The sequence below is a fragment of the Drosophila melanogaster genome, chromosome 2R, assembly GCF_000001215.4.
Source record: "Drosophila melanogaster chromosome 2R".
In the NCBI taxonomy this organism is placed as follows: domain Eukaryota; kingdom Metazoa; phylum Arthropoda; class Insecta; order Diptera; family Drosophilidae; genus Drosophila; species Drosophila melanogaster.
The window spans coordinates 11,852,359-11,867,721 of NT_033778.4; the positions used below are offsets into that span (position 1 = coordinate 11,852,359).

General features: G+C 45.1%; 5 protein-coding genes and 1 pseudogene across 8 annotated transcripts; 4 read left to right on the forward strand and 2 right to left on the reverse strand.

Moving 5' to 3' along the window:
• The first annotated feature begins 258 nt into the window (after positions 1-258).
• Positions 259-8,844, forward strand: Mgtor (Megator). Of its 2 annotated transcripts, none has more exons than NM_001273974.1 (5): positions 259-548; positions 990-7,125; positions 7,182-7,513; positions 7,572-7,705; positions 7,957-8,844. In NM_001273974.1, the coding sequence occupies exons 1-5, from the start codon at positions 398-400 to the stop codon at positions 8,242-8,244; spliced, it is 7,041 nt and encodes a 2,346-aa protein (NP_001260903.1). In that variant the 5' UTR covers positions 259-397; the 3' UTR covers positions 8,245-8,844. The 2 variants fall into 2 exon arrangements, with proteins under 2 accessions (NP_001260903.1, NP_477067.2); NM_057719.4 differs by having other exon boundaries at positions 7,957-8,495.
• Positions 8,845-8,951: 107 nt separating this feature from the next.
• On the forward strand, positions 8,952-9,657 carry CG34230 (uncharacterized protein). The gene is made up of 4 exons (NM_001103807.1): positions 8,952-9,107; positions 9,158-9,243; positions 9,298-9,430; positions 9,487-9,657. Exons 1-4 carry the CDS (start codon positions 8,999-9,001, stop codon positions 9,546-9,548), a joined length of 390 nt encoding a protein of 129 aa, NP_001097277.1. The 5' UTR covers positions 8,952-8,998; the 3' UTR covers positions 9,549-9,657.
• Positions 9,658-10,178: 521 nt separating this feature from the next.
• Twdlbeta (Tweedlebeta) lies at positions 10,179-10,894 on the reverse strand. Its single transcript, NM_136863.4, has one exon. It carries the CDS (start codon positions 10,855-10,857, stop codon positions 10,261-10,263), a length of 597 nt encoding a protein of 198 aa, NP_610707.2. The 5' UTR covers positions 10,858-10,894; the 3' UTR covers positions 10,179-10,260.
• An 859-nt stretch (positions 10,895-11,753) lies between these two features.
• On the reverse strand, positions 11,754-14,025 carry Damm (Death associated molecule related to Mch2 caspase). 2 transcript variants are annotated; one of them, NM_001316416.1, is made up of 5 exons: positions 13,964-14,025; positions 13,856-13,897; positions 13,598-13,805; positions 13,142-13,547; positions 11,754-13,063 (listed from the first exon to the last, which is right to left on the reverse strand). In NM_001316416.1, exons 1-5 carry the CDS (start codon positions 13,994-13,996, stop codon positions 12,985-12,987), a joined length of 768 nt encoding a protein of 255 aa, NP_001303345.1. In that variant the 5' UTR covers positions 13,997-14,025; the 3' UTR covers positions 11,754-12,984. The 2 variants fall into 2 exon arrangements, with proteins under 2 accessions (NP_001303345.1, NP_523703.2); NM_078979.3 differs by having other exon boundaries at positions 12,818-13,063.
• Positions 11,803-12,583, forward strand: CG42531 (uncharacterized protein). Of its 2 annotated transcripts, none has more exons than NM_001169650.2 (4): positions 11,803-11,948; positions 12,014-12,096; positions 12,161-12,299; positions 12,352-12,583. In NM_001169650.2, exons 1-4 carry the CDS (start codon positions 11,846-11,848, stop codon positions 12,429-12,431), a joined length of 405 nt encoding a protein of 134 aa, NP_001163121.1. In that variant the 5' UTR covers positions 11,803-11,845; the 3' UTR covers positions 12,432-12,583. The 2 variants fall into 2 exon arrangements, with proteins under 2 accessions (NP_001163121.1, NP_001260904.1); NM_001273975.1 differs by having other exon boundaries at positions 12,199-12,299.
• A 559-nt stretch (positions 14,026-14,584) lies between the features above and the next one.
• On the forward strand, positions 14,585-15,221 carry CR42532 (annotated as a pseudogene).
• The last annotated feature ends 142 nt before the right edge of the window (positions 15,222-15,363 follow it).

The window sequence follows — 15,363 nt, forward strand, 5'->3', positions numbered from 1 at the left end:
TCGCTTGGTTTGGGTTTTGCATTCGTTTATGTTATTAAATAAAGTCCTTTCTTTTTTTATTCGTAATAAAAACGGATTTTTCAACCACGTTTAAAAAATTTTTTTTATGAATGAATTTATCTCTTTTTAAAGAAAAACATTTTGTTTTATTAGGCTGTGAATAGGCTGTTATAACGCTGTTGAAACAGTGAGAATAATATACTCGAATCGATAGTACCGAAAAATATCGATATTGTTCCATCTCCACTGCATTGACGTTCATTTTTTCGCGTCCCTAAAGCGACTTTGTGCACAATTCGCAAAAAATTAAGACTAAAGTAAAGTAAAAAGTAAGAAAGTAAACTTCGCACCGCTCCATATAAATTTAACCGCTGCTTGACAAGGATCAACTGCGAACATGGATCTCAGTGGTCCACAAACTCTGAACAACATACTTCAGCCCGACGAGTTGAAACTCGTGCCGGAAGACGTCCAGAAGAAATTGTCGGAGTACATCAACAATTTCTCAGATGAGTACTGCAAGAACCGTGCGGCCGCCAATCGGTTGGGTAAGTTTTTATATTTGTATATATACTAAAATGCGCCATATTTTGCAAATAACCCTTTATTTGCATGCGTATGCTTTTACCTCCAACTTTGCGGCGTTTACCGGCTCAGATACCGCTTCTTGTAATAAGCAATCCGCGACTGTATGGTTTCTAGCGTGGTAAACACTCTTGCGCCATTTACATATTTTTTGTATAGAAATTTAAATATAAAATTCCGGGTTGTTGCAATTAAAAACAATGGCTGCTTGCAGCAACATTATTTTCCTTATTAATTTTCACCTCACCGGTGTGGTAACACTGGCCGGACATTTTCCCACCAAAACAGTTGATTAGTCCGAGTTTGAAATCTTCAGGGAATTTCTGTGTATTCATTTTAATCCAAATACTTTGTGGTTACTTAAATCCAGTTAAGAAGATTATTTATTTTTGCCCTTTTCACAGCCGAAGCCGAGCAAAAAAAGGAAGAGCTGGAGAACAAAATGGAGGACTATCTAGTAAAATTTACCAGCTTTGAGTTAAATGTAAACGAGCTGCGCACTCATCTAGATCAGATGTCTTCGGAACGAGTTAACCTAATGGACACGATCGCCAAAGGCGAGCAAACTATATCACAGTTGCGCAAGGAAAAGGCGTCGGTAGTTGAAGAACGCGATTCGATGATGAAGGTAATCGAGCGCCAACAAGCGGAGCTGGAACGATTGAAGCAGGATCTGCACACCTACCAGCAGCAGCTGAGCAGCGCGATTGCTGCCAAGTGCGAAGCCATTGCTCGCGTGGACGAAATTCAAAGTAAGGAAGTGGCTCTGGAGCTCAAAGAGAACCGCATGGAAAGCGAACGCGATATGCTGCACAAGGAGATTTTGTTAATCAGCGGAGATCTGAACAAAAGCAACGCCGAGTTACAGAACATCCGACGGGAGCACACAATAAACACCATGCAGCTACAGTCTTGCCTTAAAGAAAAGACCGAATCGCTAAAGCTGATGCAGGAACAGTACGAACAGGCCGTCAAGACCATCGGGGAACTAACCAGCAAGATTGAAATGCAAAACGACACCGCCTTCAAGCAGAACCAGGCCACGGAAGAGTATGTGGGGAAGCTGAAAAAGGAACTTGATGCCAAAGAGAAGCTTTTTGAAATCTTTAAGAGCACCGAATCCGATCATCTGATCCAACGGGAGGAACTCCTACAGGGCATCTCCGAAATTAAACGTTTGTTAGAGGAGGCCGAAGAGCAGTGCGCCCAGTTGACGGAGCAAATGGAAACCATGAAGCAAAAGCACAGCGCTGAGTTGGACGAGCAAAATAAGAAGATTCAGGCTATGGAACAGGAGCTAGCAAGTGCCAACGATTTGCTAAAACAGGCCCGGGAAAGTAATTTGGAAAGCGCCATATGCCAGTTGGCTCCCAGTGCGGCTGTGGCTAGTCGCCTTATCCGCTCCGATCTATCGCTTACCGAACTTTACTCCATGTACGCCAAAAGCAGCGAAGAACTGGAGATGCGAAACTGCGAAATTGAGCAGTTGAAGTTGCAGCTCAAGTCGATCATTGCTGAGATTTCAGAGAGTGCACCGATTTTGGAAAAACAGAACTCCGATTACCAAAAAATGAAGGAAACTAACAGTGAGCTCCTGCGGGAGCATGATGAATTATTACAAAATAAGCTATGCCTTGAGCGGGAATTGGAAAGGGCCTTATCTACCCTTAATCACAACCAAAATGAGAATAAGAAACTAAAACAGACACACACCGATCTCAGCCGACAGGTGTGCATGTTGCTGGACGAATTGAACTGCATAAGGGCTGGAGTGAAACATGTACGTATCCAACCAACTCGTCAGCTACCCACCAGCGAAAGTTTGATCAGCGATAACTTGGTAACCTTTAGTTCTATTGAAGAGTTGGTGGATAGAAATACATACCTCCTGAATATGTCCCGCGAGCTCACAGAACTTTTGGAGGCTAGCGAAAAGAACCAAGATAAGATGTTGCTGGAGCAGTCTAAGAATCACATAAGAAAACTGGATGCGCGTTTTGCCGAATTGGAGGATTTATTAACGCAAAAGAACAATACGGTTACTACACTACTATCCAAGTGCGACCGCTACAAGAAGTTATATTTCGCGGCTCAGAAGAAGCTCGGTCAAAATACTGTGGATCTGGACGACTCCAATCTGGAGCCTAACGACTCTGCACTGGATACTTCAGAGCAGCCGGCAGCCAATTTTGAGGAGAGCAGGAAACTGGAAAAGAGGGTGCGACAGCTGGAGCAACAGTTGGAAGGGGAGGTCAAGAAGTATGCCTCACTGAAAGAGAACTACGACTATTACACTAGCGAAAAGCGTAAAAACGATGCACTGGCCCAAGAACAGTTCGATTCTATGCGTAAGGAGGTGCGGGAGCTAACCAGCAGTAACTGCAAGCTTATGAACACCACCGAATTCCAGAAAGAGCAAATCGAACTACTTCACAAAAATATAGGCACCTACAAGCAGCAGGTGACTACATTGGAAGAGCGTACCAAGAACTATGAAAAGACCATTATTAAACACGAGCAAACCGTACATTTGCTCAAGGACGAAATGATGGCGGCACACCGCAAGCACGCAGCAGCCGATGCAGAGGCTCAAAGCCTTCGCCAAGAGAACCGCATTCTAAGGGACACATCTTCTAGACTGCAGATCGAAAAGGAGACTTATCACCGCGAGCAGCAGAGCCAATCACTGCTTCTAAACAGTTTGGAATTCATAAAGACCAACCTTGAGCGATCTGAGATGGAGGGTCGCCAGCGTTTAGAGCAGCGTTTAGATGACACTGTACGGGAACTGGCTGCTCAGCGTCGTCACTTCCAGGAGGAGGAGGAGAAGTTCCGTGAATCAATTAACGAGTTTAAGCGACAGGCGGAGACGGCCATCAAGTTGAAAGATGAAGAAAAGCAGCTGGCAGACAAGTGGCAAGCGGAGCTTACCAGCGTTCGCGAAGAACTTGCTGAGAAGGTCAACAAGGTCAATGAATTAAGCAAAAAACTTCAGGAAGTTCTGACGCCCACTCTAAATGACAACCCCATCACTGCAGCTAATAAACGAGCACGAGAGTTCGAACTTAAGCTGGACCAGGCCACGGTGGAGATTGAGTCACTCACTAAAGAGTTGGCAAAGACTCGTGAGCATGGCGAGCAGTTCTACAAGATGTCTCAAAGTGCCGAAAGTGAGATCAAGCGTCTGCACGAGCTTCACGGCGAGTTGGTGGCCAAGCAGGAGGAGGAAATCAAGAAGCTTCGCAGTTCAGAGGCTGAACTGAAGACCCGTATAAGCGATTTGGAAGCGGAGGCCATGTTGTCCAATGTCACCGAGCAGAGCAAGACTGTCAACCAGTCGGGTCAATTAAAGTCAGCCCAAGACGATCTAAAGAGCTTGCTGGAGAAGCTTACGGAAGCTAATTGCACCATTCGGACACTGCGTAGCGAAAACACAAGCCTGGTTGAATCTCTTAATGCTGCGGAGGTGAAGTATGCTAACGGAATGATACAGCATTCTGCAGATATTCAGGAGTTAACCCGTTACAAGGCAGAATTCTTCAAAGCCAACGACGAACTCAACCAATTAAAGTCAGGTCGGGAATCATTGCAAGCCGCATACGATGAACTTCTGCGTTCGAATGCCGAAGCCCAGAAGTTGCTGGACAAGGAGAGGGAGGAGTCAGAGAAGAGAGTGGCTGATTTGCATGCATTGAACTCCAACTTGCATGATCAAATCGAAGCTCTGGCCTCGAAGCTGGCTGTTCTGGCCAGTCAAAGCCAAAACCCGAACTCTTCCTTGAATGAGTCTGCAATGGATGGAGATCAGAGCCTGAATGCTTCTGGACTAACCGCTGCCGAAGAAGGAAGGAACAACGAACAGCTACTAAAGATCATAAAGTTTTTGCGCAAGGAGAAGGATCTGTTCGCTGCCAAGCTGGACATTCTCAAGGCGGAAAATGCTCGTCTGATTTCAGAACACGCCATTCAACAAAAGAAGGTTGACGAACTGAATGGCTATCTGAACCAAGAGCGCGCAAAGAGCCAGACAGACGTGGTGTCGGCCAACAAACACGAGGAGGTGCTACGTAAGATTGAAACTCTGAATGCCATCACCGATAGCAACCGCATTTTGCGAGAGGAGCGTAACGCTTTAACTCTTCGCGTCGCCGAACTCACTGATCGTATCAGCAGCGTGGAAAAGGAACTGTTCCCGCTGCAGTGCAGCAACAAGGAACTGACATCGAAGATCGAGGAGATTAATGTGGAGAACACCTCGCTCCGCACCGAGGCAATTAAGTGGCGGCAGCGTGCCAATGCGCTGGTGGAGAAGAGCAATCGCAACCCAGAGGAGTTCAAGCGTCTGCAGGCTGAGCGCGAGCACCTGGCCAAGTTGCTGACCGCCGAGAAAGAGCTAAACAAGAAACAATCGGATGAGCTGACTGTGCTAAAGCAGCGCATGAATACAGAGATCCCAATGCTGAACAAACAAATGCAAATTCTGGACGAGGCGCGCAAGAAGCAAGTGGACGAATTCACCAATCTCAAGCAAAACAACACGCGCCAGACGCAGGATATCATGGAATTGAAGAACCGACTACTGCAAAAGGAGGAAGAGCTGTTGAAGGCCAACGAGGAGTTGGAGACGAAGGACAAGACTATTGCAGATAAGGAAACCAAGGAGCTACAGCTTCGCAAACTGGCAAAGCGGTACAAGGACTTCTATATAGGCCTTCAATCTCAAGGTGGTGGAACCGAGTCGGCAGCGGAACTGGAGAAGGTTCGCAGCGAGTTGGAGGAAGTCAATAATCAACTACGGGCGCTTAAAGATGAGCACGAAAAGATTACCAAAGAATGTGATGAGGTCAAAAAGCGCACAGAGCCAGAAACGGATACCAGTGCCATACGACAGGAATACAAGGCCAAGTTGGACAAACTTGTAGTAGACCTTACAGTGGCTCGTACTGATTTGGTCAATCAAGAGACAACTTTTGCTGGCACCAAATCCTCATACGACGAGACAATTGCCCGTTTAGAGAAGGAGCTGCAGGAGAATATAGCCGCCAATAAGGACATCAACCAGCGACTCACCCGTGAGAACGAATCGCTGCACATGAGAATTAACCAGCTTACCCGTCAGCTGGGATCTCAGCAGTCAACCAAGCCCTCGACCAGCTCGGTTGCCGAGAAGGGCAATATCTCGGAGAGCTCTCCGCGAACTGCTAACGTGAAACCAATGTCTGGTTCGGCAACGGTGCAACAATCGGCCACCGTAACTCCCTGGCGTGGAGGGGAGACTCCTTTGGCCAGCATACGTCCTATTTCGGTGCAAAACAGCCGCACGGCCGCGATTCTACCTACGAGCCAACAGCCCCCTGCAGGATCCAGTACGTCCACCTCCTCGTCATCCTCATCCTCATCCACTTCCACAACATCCGCCGCTGGCGGCGGCAGCTCGGCGGTAGCCCAAACCGCTTTGGTGCCACCACAGCAACAGGTTCACACCACTGGAAGTGCCGCCCTGGAATCGATGGCGTCCTCCTCACCCACTTCCTCACATACCGATTACATGCCGTCCACTAGCTCTGCATCTGTGGCAGTCGCTGCTATTCCGCCGATGGGCGCCTCATCTGCTGCCGAAAGTTCCCAGGAGGCGGAAAGTATCCAGCACCCGCAGCAAAACGATTCGCAGTTGTTTGTAGGCGGAGCCCAACAGCAAGTTGTGGCGCTAGTGTCGCCGCGTGTGGAAGGGTCATCTTCATCATCCAGTTCCACGTCTGTCCCGACTGCCACTGCTCCCAGTATCCAGGATGGCGGAAGTCAGAGCCAGCAGCCCAGCACTTCTGGCAGCAGCAGCAGCTCCTCCACAGTGGTGAGTAGCCACAGCAGACACACCCCGTCCAGCAGCAATGTGACGACCACCCAGGCTGGATGCTCCTCACAAGGCATTAAGCGTCCTCGCGACATTGAGGGTGACTCCTCCACCGGCACTGAGGAGGGTGTCGCCGAAAAAATGTCAAAAATTACTAAGAGACTTCGCGGTCCCATGCACAGCGGAGAGTTATCCGCCGGCCACATTGGTGATTCCGGAATGGATGTCGATCAAATGCCAACCTCCTCCCAGCGCGATCAGGAGGATGACATTCAAGTGGTTGACTCAGACGACGAGGAGGACGTTCTGGCCGATGCCGACGATGGTCCCATTGACGGAGGCGAGGCCGAACAGGAGGGCTACGAAGACTCGTACGAGCAGGACAATGAGATGGATGACAACGAAGGTGGTGACGATGACAATGATATAGCTGTGGATGCCCAGGACAACAACGAGGTGGACATCGAAGTGCCGGAGCAGCACATGCAGGCTCAGGAAGAGAGTCAATCGCTGGACAACCAGGCAATTGCAACTGCATCCGCTTCCACTCAGGAGAACAACCAGAGTCAGGCCATCACCAGTGGCAGTGGAGAGTCATCGAACCCGGTGACTCTACCTCAGGCTGAGGCCTCCAACTGGAAGCAGGCAGCTGCCTCAACGTCCACAGCCGCCGCCCGACGCAACGAAAGGTAGGTTAACGATTTGTCTACGATGAGCTTCACTAATTGAATTAAATCAAACACAGCTCTGTGGAGATTGTAAGTTCACCTCAAGTCTCGAATTTTTGTGAGCAACCTGCCCGCTTGGAGTCCGCTGAAGTCGATGGCACCGCCGAGGTGGCCGGAGGCGCGCCTCATGAAAGCGCAGGCCCCAGCGATACGGGAGCTGCCTCGGCCAGTTCTCCGCAAAAACAGAGCGAGGCAGGGGAGAGCAGCGGAAGCGACGCCCTTAAAGCTGCTGACGATGGTGGTGATCATGCTGACGGAACAGATAACGCCAGAGAAGCAGATGAGGCATTCGCCGAGGAGACAATGGCTACTGGCCAAGGAGAAGACTCTCAGCCGCTAGGAAATGATAGTATGTTATAATAAATAGTGTAAATGGATTGGAAAACTAAGCACTCAATTTTATCCAGATCCAAATGTGGGCACTAGCCAATCGGAGGTGTCCCACAACCAAGCCAATCTTGGCGAGGGAAACCCCACCGAGGACAGCGAGGGAGCCGACGGCGTCTCCTCCGAGGGTGAAAAGCAGGCGGTGGGTGTTGAGGTAAGTAGTACTTGCATTGGTGGCAAGATAGCTGTGGAGAAAAGCAGGTTGGTCCCGATGAGACCCTGCATGGAAATACGTTGCTTTGAATGTAATTAACCCCATGGGATATGATTTGTAGTTCACCCCACTTATGGAGTGCATGGAATATTAAATACTGAAGAATGGATGTAATGTTTCTGTTGTAATCCAAACCAAGACCAATCTGCACCAACTGAATCCTAAATTGATTGCTCTCCATTTCTTTTTAGGAGGAGGGTCGGGAGGCGGAGGCCACTTCACCGTCGGAGAACACGCGATTTCGCACGCTGCGTAGTGCGGTGCCCACCCGACGAGGACATCGCGCCATGAGGGGTGGCAGTCCCAACAGCCAGAACCGTCCGCAGCGGATTGTCTGGCAACGGGACACGTCGCCGGGAAACATTCAGCAAAACCAGATGTCAGCCAATAACAATCGCTTTGCGCAACGGACCCGCAACCGTCGTCCCATTCGTCGTCCGCCTCCAAACAACTTCAACAACGGAGGACGATTCCCCTAGGGCGAGGAGTTCGGCGGACCCGCAGACGAAAGTCCGCTGTAGGCTGACTATAAAATCATTGCGTTTACTGGGCTAGAAATAAGTCTCCTCGCATTTAAAAGCGCTTAGGCTAGGATGAGCCACAAATACATATTACTCTACATTCTCCAGCTTGCGAGTCCTGAGTTTCTGCAGTTGACAAGATGCAAAGAGCTTTGGTTCTTGTACATTAACTTTGCTATAGAGTTTTTAATAAATATATGTGTAATTTTGTCGATATTTGATGCACCTTTCTGGGCAAGGATTTCAAACTGCTGTTACCCCAGCACTACAAAGTGGTTTACTCCCTGAATAAGTTGCCTCATTCTAGTAGTGTTATAACGCATTAAGATGTAGTTTTCCCCTCTTTAAACCATATTTCTTAGACTTTAAAGTATTTTAAAGAATTTCCACTAATGTTTTTGATATTCAAATGAATGTAAAAGATAATAATATTACAGTATTTAAACAAATCAATTAATTTAGTTTGATAACGTGTTCGATTAAAATCGCACTAGTTCTAATGTGAAATATAGACCACCGATTGCACTGCACTTTGGTGGCATTGACCTTAATTGGTCTAAGCTACGCAAGCCGATTAATTATGCAGCAAGCATTGGAACATGAAACGTGCTCCGAATTAAAGACTTCATCATAATTACCTGCTATTGTAAGTCAGTTGGCCAGGCAGTTCGTATCCGAAATTGGCTTAGAAACCCCCCAAAAAGAAACGAAAATGATCTACTCGGACAATTGCTGTTGCTGCGTGGATCTGAAGTGCGGAAGCATCCTGATAGCCATCGTTGAGGTGCTAATACGTGGACTAGATCGCTTCTTTGTTGATCGTGAGTGGTCCTGAGCATAGGAATAGCTAAGATATAACTGGCTTTCTTAGGTGACAGCCTGCTGGGACTTTTTTCCCTTGTGGTGAGCGGTATCTACGTTATCTGCTGCATTTTTCTACTGCTGGGAGCAGTTCTGGTAGGGATCCGTAATATTTTGGTTGGTGGACAATATAAAGCTGTCTAATTACAGGGCCTGAGATATTTTCTGTTGCCTTACCTCTCAGTTTCCTGCCTGCGGTTCTTCATTTTAGTTGCCGAGGGCGTGTTTGTAGCCACAGAGGGCATCATGAATGAATATCTAGTTTTCGATATTCTTCAATCCCGTAAGTTGCATTCAATATTTCGGCACAATGTTCAACTTGGCCAAATCCTTTTCCAGTTCTAGGCTTGTACTTTTGGCTGGTGGTCTACTCCTATTATGATCGCTTAAAGGACGCGTGAGCTTGTAAATTTTACAGTATATTGTTAAATATTGGTCCTTATAAAATTTATTCTTTCAATGTTCTATCATTTTGGATATAAAATAAAGTAATTTATAACCTTTTTTGGCAAACATATAGTATATTTGGAAATTATCTAACCATAATATCTTCAATTTCCGGTCAATTTTTACTTTCTTTTTCTGCAACATCTTGCAATAATGATAAATATTTTTAACGCTTTACATACATTTTTAACAATTTTAAGGGAAATCCATGTTGTAATCCATTGTTCAATGCGCTTTTGCAATCTTGACCTAAGTAACCAAATAAACAAATTGAAAGTTGAATATTGTATTCGACGTTAATAACGAGTAATGCATAATTGAGCAATATAAATTATTGCTTTCCCAATTATCGGTACCCAATAACTTGCGCAGTAACCTCATTTGTATTCAATGCGTGCTCCTGGTAAATAAAAAAAATATCGAGTGCCTTTGTTAAGATGCACTGATTGATGATCGTATCTCAAGATTTCTGGATCCGCAACGAATGGAGCGCTCATGACTTCAAGGTAGTAATATGAAATACTGTAACCGCTATAATAATTTTTTCATCAATATCCCAAGGACTTTAAGATCCGGCTGATTTTGCTTTCTCTAAACTCTCTTTAATGGCAGCGATCATAAATAATATTTACATTCATGGGCTGTAGACCTAGACGACACTACAAACTAGAACTGCTCGACGGTGCGGGGGGCAGGTGGTGCTCCGTACTCCTCGGATGGGGCGGACGGTGGTGGGCCGTACTGGGTGGCCGGCTTGGCCTGCTGCTGCTTATACTTGATGAAGTAGACCTCTGGCTTGCTGGGCTCTGTGGGCTCTGGAGCGGGCAGGATGACGGGCTGCTGCTCCTCGGGCTTCTTGACCAGAACATACACAAGGGTCTTGTGCTCATCCTGGACCGGAGGAGGGAGCACCTGGCGCACAGGGGTCGGAGGGTTGGGCGCCTTGATGAAGATGATCTTGTAGTGCTTCTTGGGAACGGCCGTCTGGATGGGCGACGAGGCCGGATAGAACTCTGGCTCCTCTGGCGGCACATGCACGTACACGTTCTTGGTCACGAGCGCCTCCGAGGCGGCTGGTGGTCCGTAGAAGGCGGCTGGTGGTCCGTAAACGGGTAGAGGCTGTGCTGCCGGGGCCGGAGGACCGTATTCCTTTTGGGGAGCCGGCGGTGGCGGCGGTCCGTAACGCGATCTAGGTGGTTCCGGACGCGCCACACATATGGCCAGACTGGCGGCCAAGAGAAGGAGGATACACTGCGTCTGCATGCTGATGTCGATGGTTCGGCTGCGAATGAAGCTACTGCTGCAGGTCAATCGAGTGTTTTATATGAATCCGCCACCTCAGCAATGCGTAGCTCCCCCGCCCTTGCATAATATTTCCGATGGCTTCCCAATCGCGTTACGCGCAGCTCTTCAATCCCCGCCAGCAATGCGCGATGCATACAAATTAGCTGGCGCACTGTGCCCATTTCGATTTCGTTTTCGATGCCCAGTGTGGACATAGATTCCGTTTCCGATTCGGGTTCGTATCCGAAATTCGGCTGATGAAAACGAAACTGAAAACTGCACAGGCAAACCAGATCAAAGGGAGGGGCCCGTCGTCGTCACGTTCTGTTTTTGGGTCTTCCCGGCCCCTTTTCGGCCAATATTTGCCAAAAGCATTCGCCTTAATGCTCGATTGCGATGTTCACTTGTAATTTATTATGTAACTCGCACATTGCATTGGTCGGCCAGGGACGGTCATTGGGTTCCATGATCTACACTAAGGTATTTATGGGGCGCCAACTTCATAAAGAGGTTACTAACCCGCGAACAAGAAGTAACCAAATGTGAAATAATGAAAATTAAATTCATTTCTGACATGTAGAATCAACAAGCATTATTTCGGTAAATTATCTACTTATTTTAACGCTGGCAGTCCCAAGTGATATTCGAGTAGTATAAGCACACAATGTGCTTTTTAGCTTAAAAACCCCCAACTCGAAATGAAAGTCATAATGCACTGAAACCAATGCGACTGGAATATTCGCAATTCGCTCACAATATGTCATGATAATACGTATTTAATAGATAAGTAACAGATACGTAGCTTCTATTATTTGGCAAACTCTATAAGAACGGTTTGTTCCCATGTCTTACGTTTTTTTTTTTTTTTTTTTTTTAACAGTACTAGTTGTAATATAAACTGTGGTTCTCTGACAGTAGCTCTGCTTTTCTAATCAGTTTATGGAGTTGTCTAGATAAAAATTGTAAAATGGTGAAAAAATGCTGTTTCTGCATTAAATTGCGCAGAGCCTGCATCATCATAGCCATCGTGGACTTCATCATTAACTTAGTGGTGCTTAACTTGGCGGGTCGTAAGTTTGGGGCTGGCAGATCCATTTAAATGATCACCCTGGTAATGCATCCCACCTTCATCTAGAGGAGTTCATCGCACACATTGAGCAAGCGGTGGCAATCTGCCATTGTATCGGCTGCACATTCCTGCTGGGCGGAGCTTTAATCGTAAGTGCAGCCACTGTTTGGCACCCACTGCAGCCGATCCCATCTCCAAGCTAAACCACTATAGAGATCAACTGTTCTCCTGATGTTCTTCCTGATCACTAGCCTGACCAACTGTATGATCCTGTTTGTGTACTGCATCTACATGCTGATTAAGGAGGAGCGGTACCGCGAGATAATAGTCCCAGGATCTGCAATATATATATGTAAGTTGTTATTTTTGTGAGTTACTGCATCCTTAAAGAACATCCTTTTCAGGCTGTGGTATCTACTTCTGGATTGTCGTCTACTCGTATTATGTCGAAGTCAGAGATCCCGAAGACGTCCTGGAAGTTTAACAGCTTACGCAGAAAGAATAAAATTGCCTTGTGGGTCTGGATTGTGCTATCTGTTTTTCTAGGTGCTTATGATCTCAATAGTATTTAAGTTAATTGTAAAATTCATTCATGATTTTTTGGTGAACTCAAATAAAATTGAGATTATCCCTAGCAAATCGGATTCGAAATTAAAAATATTATAAAAAAAAATCTATTGTACAGTACTTTTTACAATCAACCATGTCAGAGCTTTGTAAATTCCAGGTGCGCTTCGTCACTAAGTTGACTGCCGTCCACAGATATATTTTGTATATTGGTAAATAAAGTTTGATAAATAGGTAAGCGCGTTATAATGCCTACCCACTTGCTTACCCACTTCCTTGAACACTTAACATTATCTCCGGGTTCCGCTTCGATTGATTTATTTAAAGATAAGATATCAACACAGTAAATTACAGTTTGACAAAGTGAAAGTAAATATATGGATCAGTTGAATCTGTCATTTAACTTTACTCTGACCAGAAAGTATCTTAAATATATTTTAAAGAAATTCTTTAATATATAACTCAACTCATTAAGTGTTTTTAGCATAATTTCCAAAATAAAAGGGTTTGTCGAAGTTGTGCGACTCCTCAGAAGGAACTTGTTTCGAACTGAAAAACAGAGAAAAGCAGGAAGTACATCATATAGTTACATCCTGTTGCCACACTGCTTATCCTAGTAAAACTTACCCTGTCATAGTTGACCTTCGTTCGACCTCAGCCTTAACATGCTTAAAGATCGACTGAAAGTCCCTGGTAAGGCCATATTGGTCCATTGCCTCGCACAAGGTTTGTATGAAAACCGAACCATGATTTTCATTGCGATAGCTCAAATAGCCCTCGGAGCAGCTGTAACACTTAATATAGGGTTCGTTGTTCATTTTTTTCGCGTCAGCTCTCAACGGACCCTTGCAGGCTTGAACAATTAAAATTTTTGGCTTGCCAGATAAGGTTGGATTTCTAAAGAGGGGAAAAAGGACGTCATCGTCCAAGTGGTATTCCCTGTGGTCGCATGCCAAGATTTTCTCTTTTCGGTCGCCATGGCTCAAGATAAAGAGGACAAATCCAGCGTCCTGGGTGAATCGTTTTGCAGACCCTTGAAGAAATTCGTTACTAAGAATAAAACCGTTTGCTCATATTTCTTACACTCCTTCACTTTGTTTTTAACGTCCGGCAACGCTGGGTTAGAAATAACTTCAACTCGACATTTTAGGCTTTCGAATGTTTTGCGAAGAGCATTGACATCATTTGAGCTACCCTTTCTGTTCAATTGAGAATCCTGAGGGAACTGCTCATGATTCAGAATGTACACGGCTGGCGGCTTTAGTTTTTCATTTAAATCAAGGCCTTGACCCTAAGGAAAATTCAATGGATGATTTGTGATTTTCTTCAATTTATACTTACTGGTTCAGCGTTGACCCTGTTGCTGTCATATAGTCTCTCAATCTGTATCAATGGATTTTTCGTAAAGACCATTAAGTTTCTTAAAATAATAATAATAACAATACGTACTTTTTGATGTTCTGTTCTTTCGGGCAGATACATGTTTACTGTTCGGCGATATAACGTTAACTGAGTAATGCACAAAAGCAAGTGCAATATTTGTTGTCTTATCAGTCACTATCTGGCCAGCTATATAGCCAACATCCGGATTTGTTCATCGACAAAAAAAGTACAAATTGAGTTACTATTTTCCGATTAAAACTTCCTTTACTGACCTTCTGACTTTATCTACCCGCCACTCGTAGAATAGAAGATAACTCGTCAACAGGCTGTCTTGCCTGTCTTTTGCTGTCTTTTCTCCCGTTGACTCTTTTGGGTTTTCACCACCGACTTCATCTGTGCAAATGTTAAAAGCACAGCCAATTAATTAAGTAAGTAGGTTAATTAAGTAATAAAGTAGGGTAAGAGGGTATAAAAAGGCAACAATCGGCAATACCTTTATAATCGGGAAATAACAATAAACACCCAAGTTGTACTTGCATTTGTCGATGAATATGATTGTGCCATAAATCTAATACGGGCCTTTATGTATTACTCAGTTAAATTTAGATCGGGGAACAAGAAACATGGATCTTTTTCAAGGAATTGAACATCAAAAAGTACGTATTGCTACAAATTGACAGACTATATGATTTAATCAAAAAACTTAAGCCTCCAATTGTGTACATTCTCAACATGAGGAGTTCCCTCAGGATTCTCAATTGAACAAAAGGGGTAGCTCAAATGATGCCAATGCTCTTCGCAAGACATTTGAAAGCCTAAAATGTCCTGTTGAAGTAATTTCTAATCCAGCTTTGGCGGTCGTTAGAAACAAAGTGAAGGAGTGTAAGAAATATGAGCAAACGGTTTTATTCTTAGTAACGAATTTCTTTAAGGGTCTGAAAAACAATTCACCCAGGAGGCTGGATTTATCCTCCTAATCTTGAGCAACAACGAACCCTATTTGAGCTATCGCAATGAAAATCATGGTTCGTTTTTCATACGAACTTTGTGCGAGGCAATGGACCAATATGGCCTTACCAGGGACTTTCGGTCGATCTTTAAGCATGTTGAGTCTGAGGTCGTACGAAGGTCAACTAAGACAGGATAAGTTTTACTAGGATAAGCAGTGTGGCAGCAGGATGTAACTATATGGTGTACTACCAGCTTTTCTCTGTTTTTCAGTTCGAAACAAGTTTGTTCTGAGGAGTTGCACAACTTCGATAAGCCCTTTTATTTTGGAAATTATGTTAAAAACGCTTAATGAGTTATAAACCTATTTCTTTAAAATAAAACCAAGTTACTTTCTGGTCTGTGTAATGTAAAACGACCGATTCAACTGCATACAGCTATATGATCTATAGATAGATAGATATAGATATATTGGTCAAACTGGAATTTATTGTTTACCTTATAGTTGACTAGTAGTA

Coding starts and splice junctions, on each gene's coding strand:
- CG42531 (NM_001169650.2), top strand. CDS start 11,846: ATGGTGAAAAAATGCTGTTTCTGCATTAAATTGCGCAGAGCCTGCATC. Junction 11,949..12,013: donor GGTGCTTAACTTGGCGGGTC/GTAAGTTTGGGG, acceptor ACCTTCATCTAG/AGGAGTTCATCGCACACATT. Junction 12,300..12,351: donor AGGATCTGCAATATATATAT/GTAAGTTGTTAT, acceptor CATCCTTTTCAG/GCTGTGGTATCTACTTCTGG.
- Twdlbeta (NM_136863.4), bottom strand. CDS start 10,857: ATGCAGACGCAGTGTATCCTCCTTCTCTTGGCCGCCAGTCTGGCCATA.
- CG34230 (NM_001103807.1), top strand. CDS start 8,999: ATGATCTACTCGGACAATTGCTGTTGCTGCGTGGATCTGAAGTGCGGA. Junction 9,108..9,157: donor AGATCGCTTCTTTGTTGATC/GTGAGTGGTCCT, acceptor TGGCTTTCTTAG/GTGACAGCCTGCTGGGACTT. Junction 9,431..9,486: donor TTTCGATATTCTTCAATCCC/GTAAGTTGCATT, acceptor ATCCTTTTCCAG/TTCTAGGCTTGTACTTTTGG.
- Damm (NM_001316416.1), bottom strand. CDS start 13,996: ATGTATCTGCCCGAAAGAACAGAACATCAAAAA. Junction 13,898..13,963: donor AAAGAACAGAACATCAAAAA/GTACGTATTGTT, acceptor CCATTGATACAG/ATTGAGAGACTATATGACAG. Junction 13,806..13,855: donor ACAGGGTCAACGCTGAACCA/GTAAGTATAAAT, acceptor AATTTTCCTTAG/GGTCAAGGCCTTGATTTAAA.
- Mgtor (NM_001273974.1), top strand. CDS start 398: ATGGATCTCAGTGGTCCACAAACTCTGAACAACATACTTCAGCCCGAC. Junction 549..989: donor TGCGGCCGCCAATCGGTTGG/GTAAGTTTTTAT, acceptor CCCTTTTCACAG/CCGAAGCCGAGCAAAAAAAG. Junction 7,706..7,956: donor AGCAGGCGGTGGGTGTTGAG/GTAAGTAGTACT, acceptor ATTTCTTTTTAG/GAGGAGGGTCGGGAGGCGGA.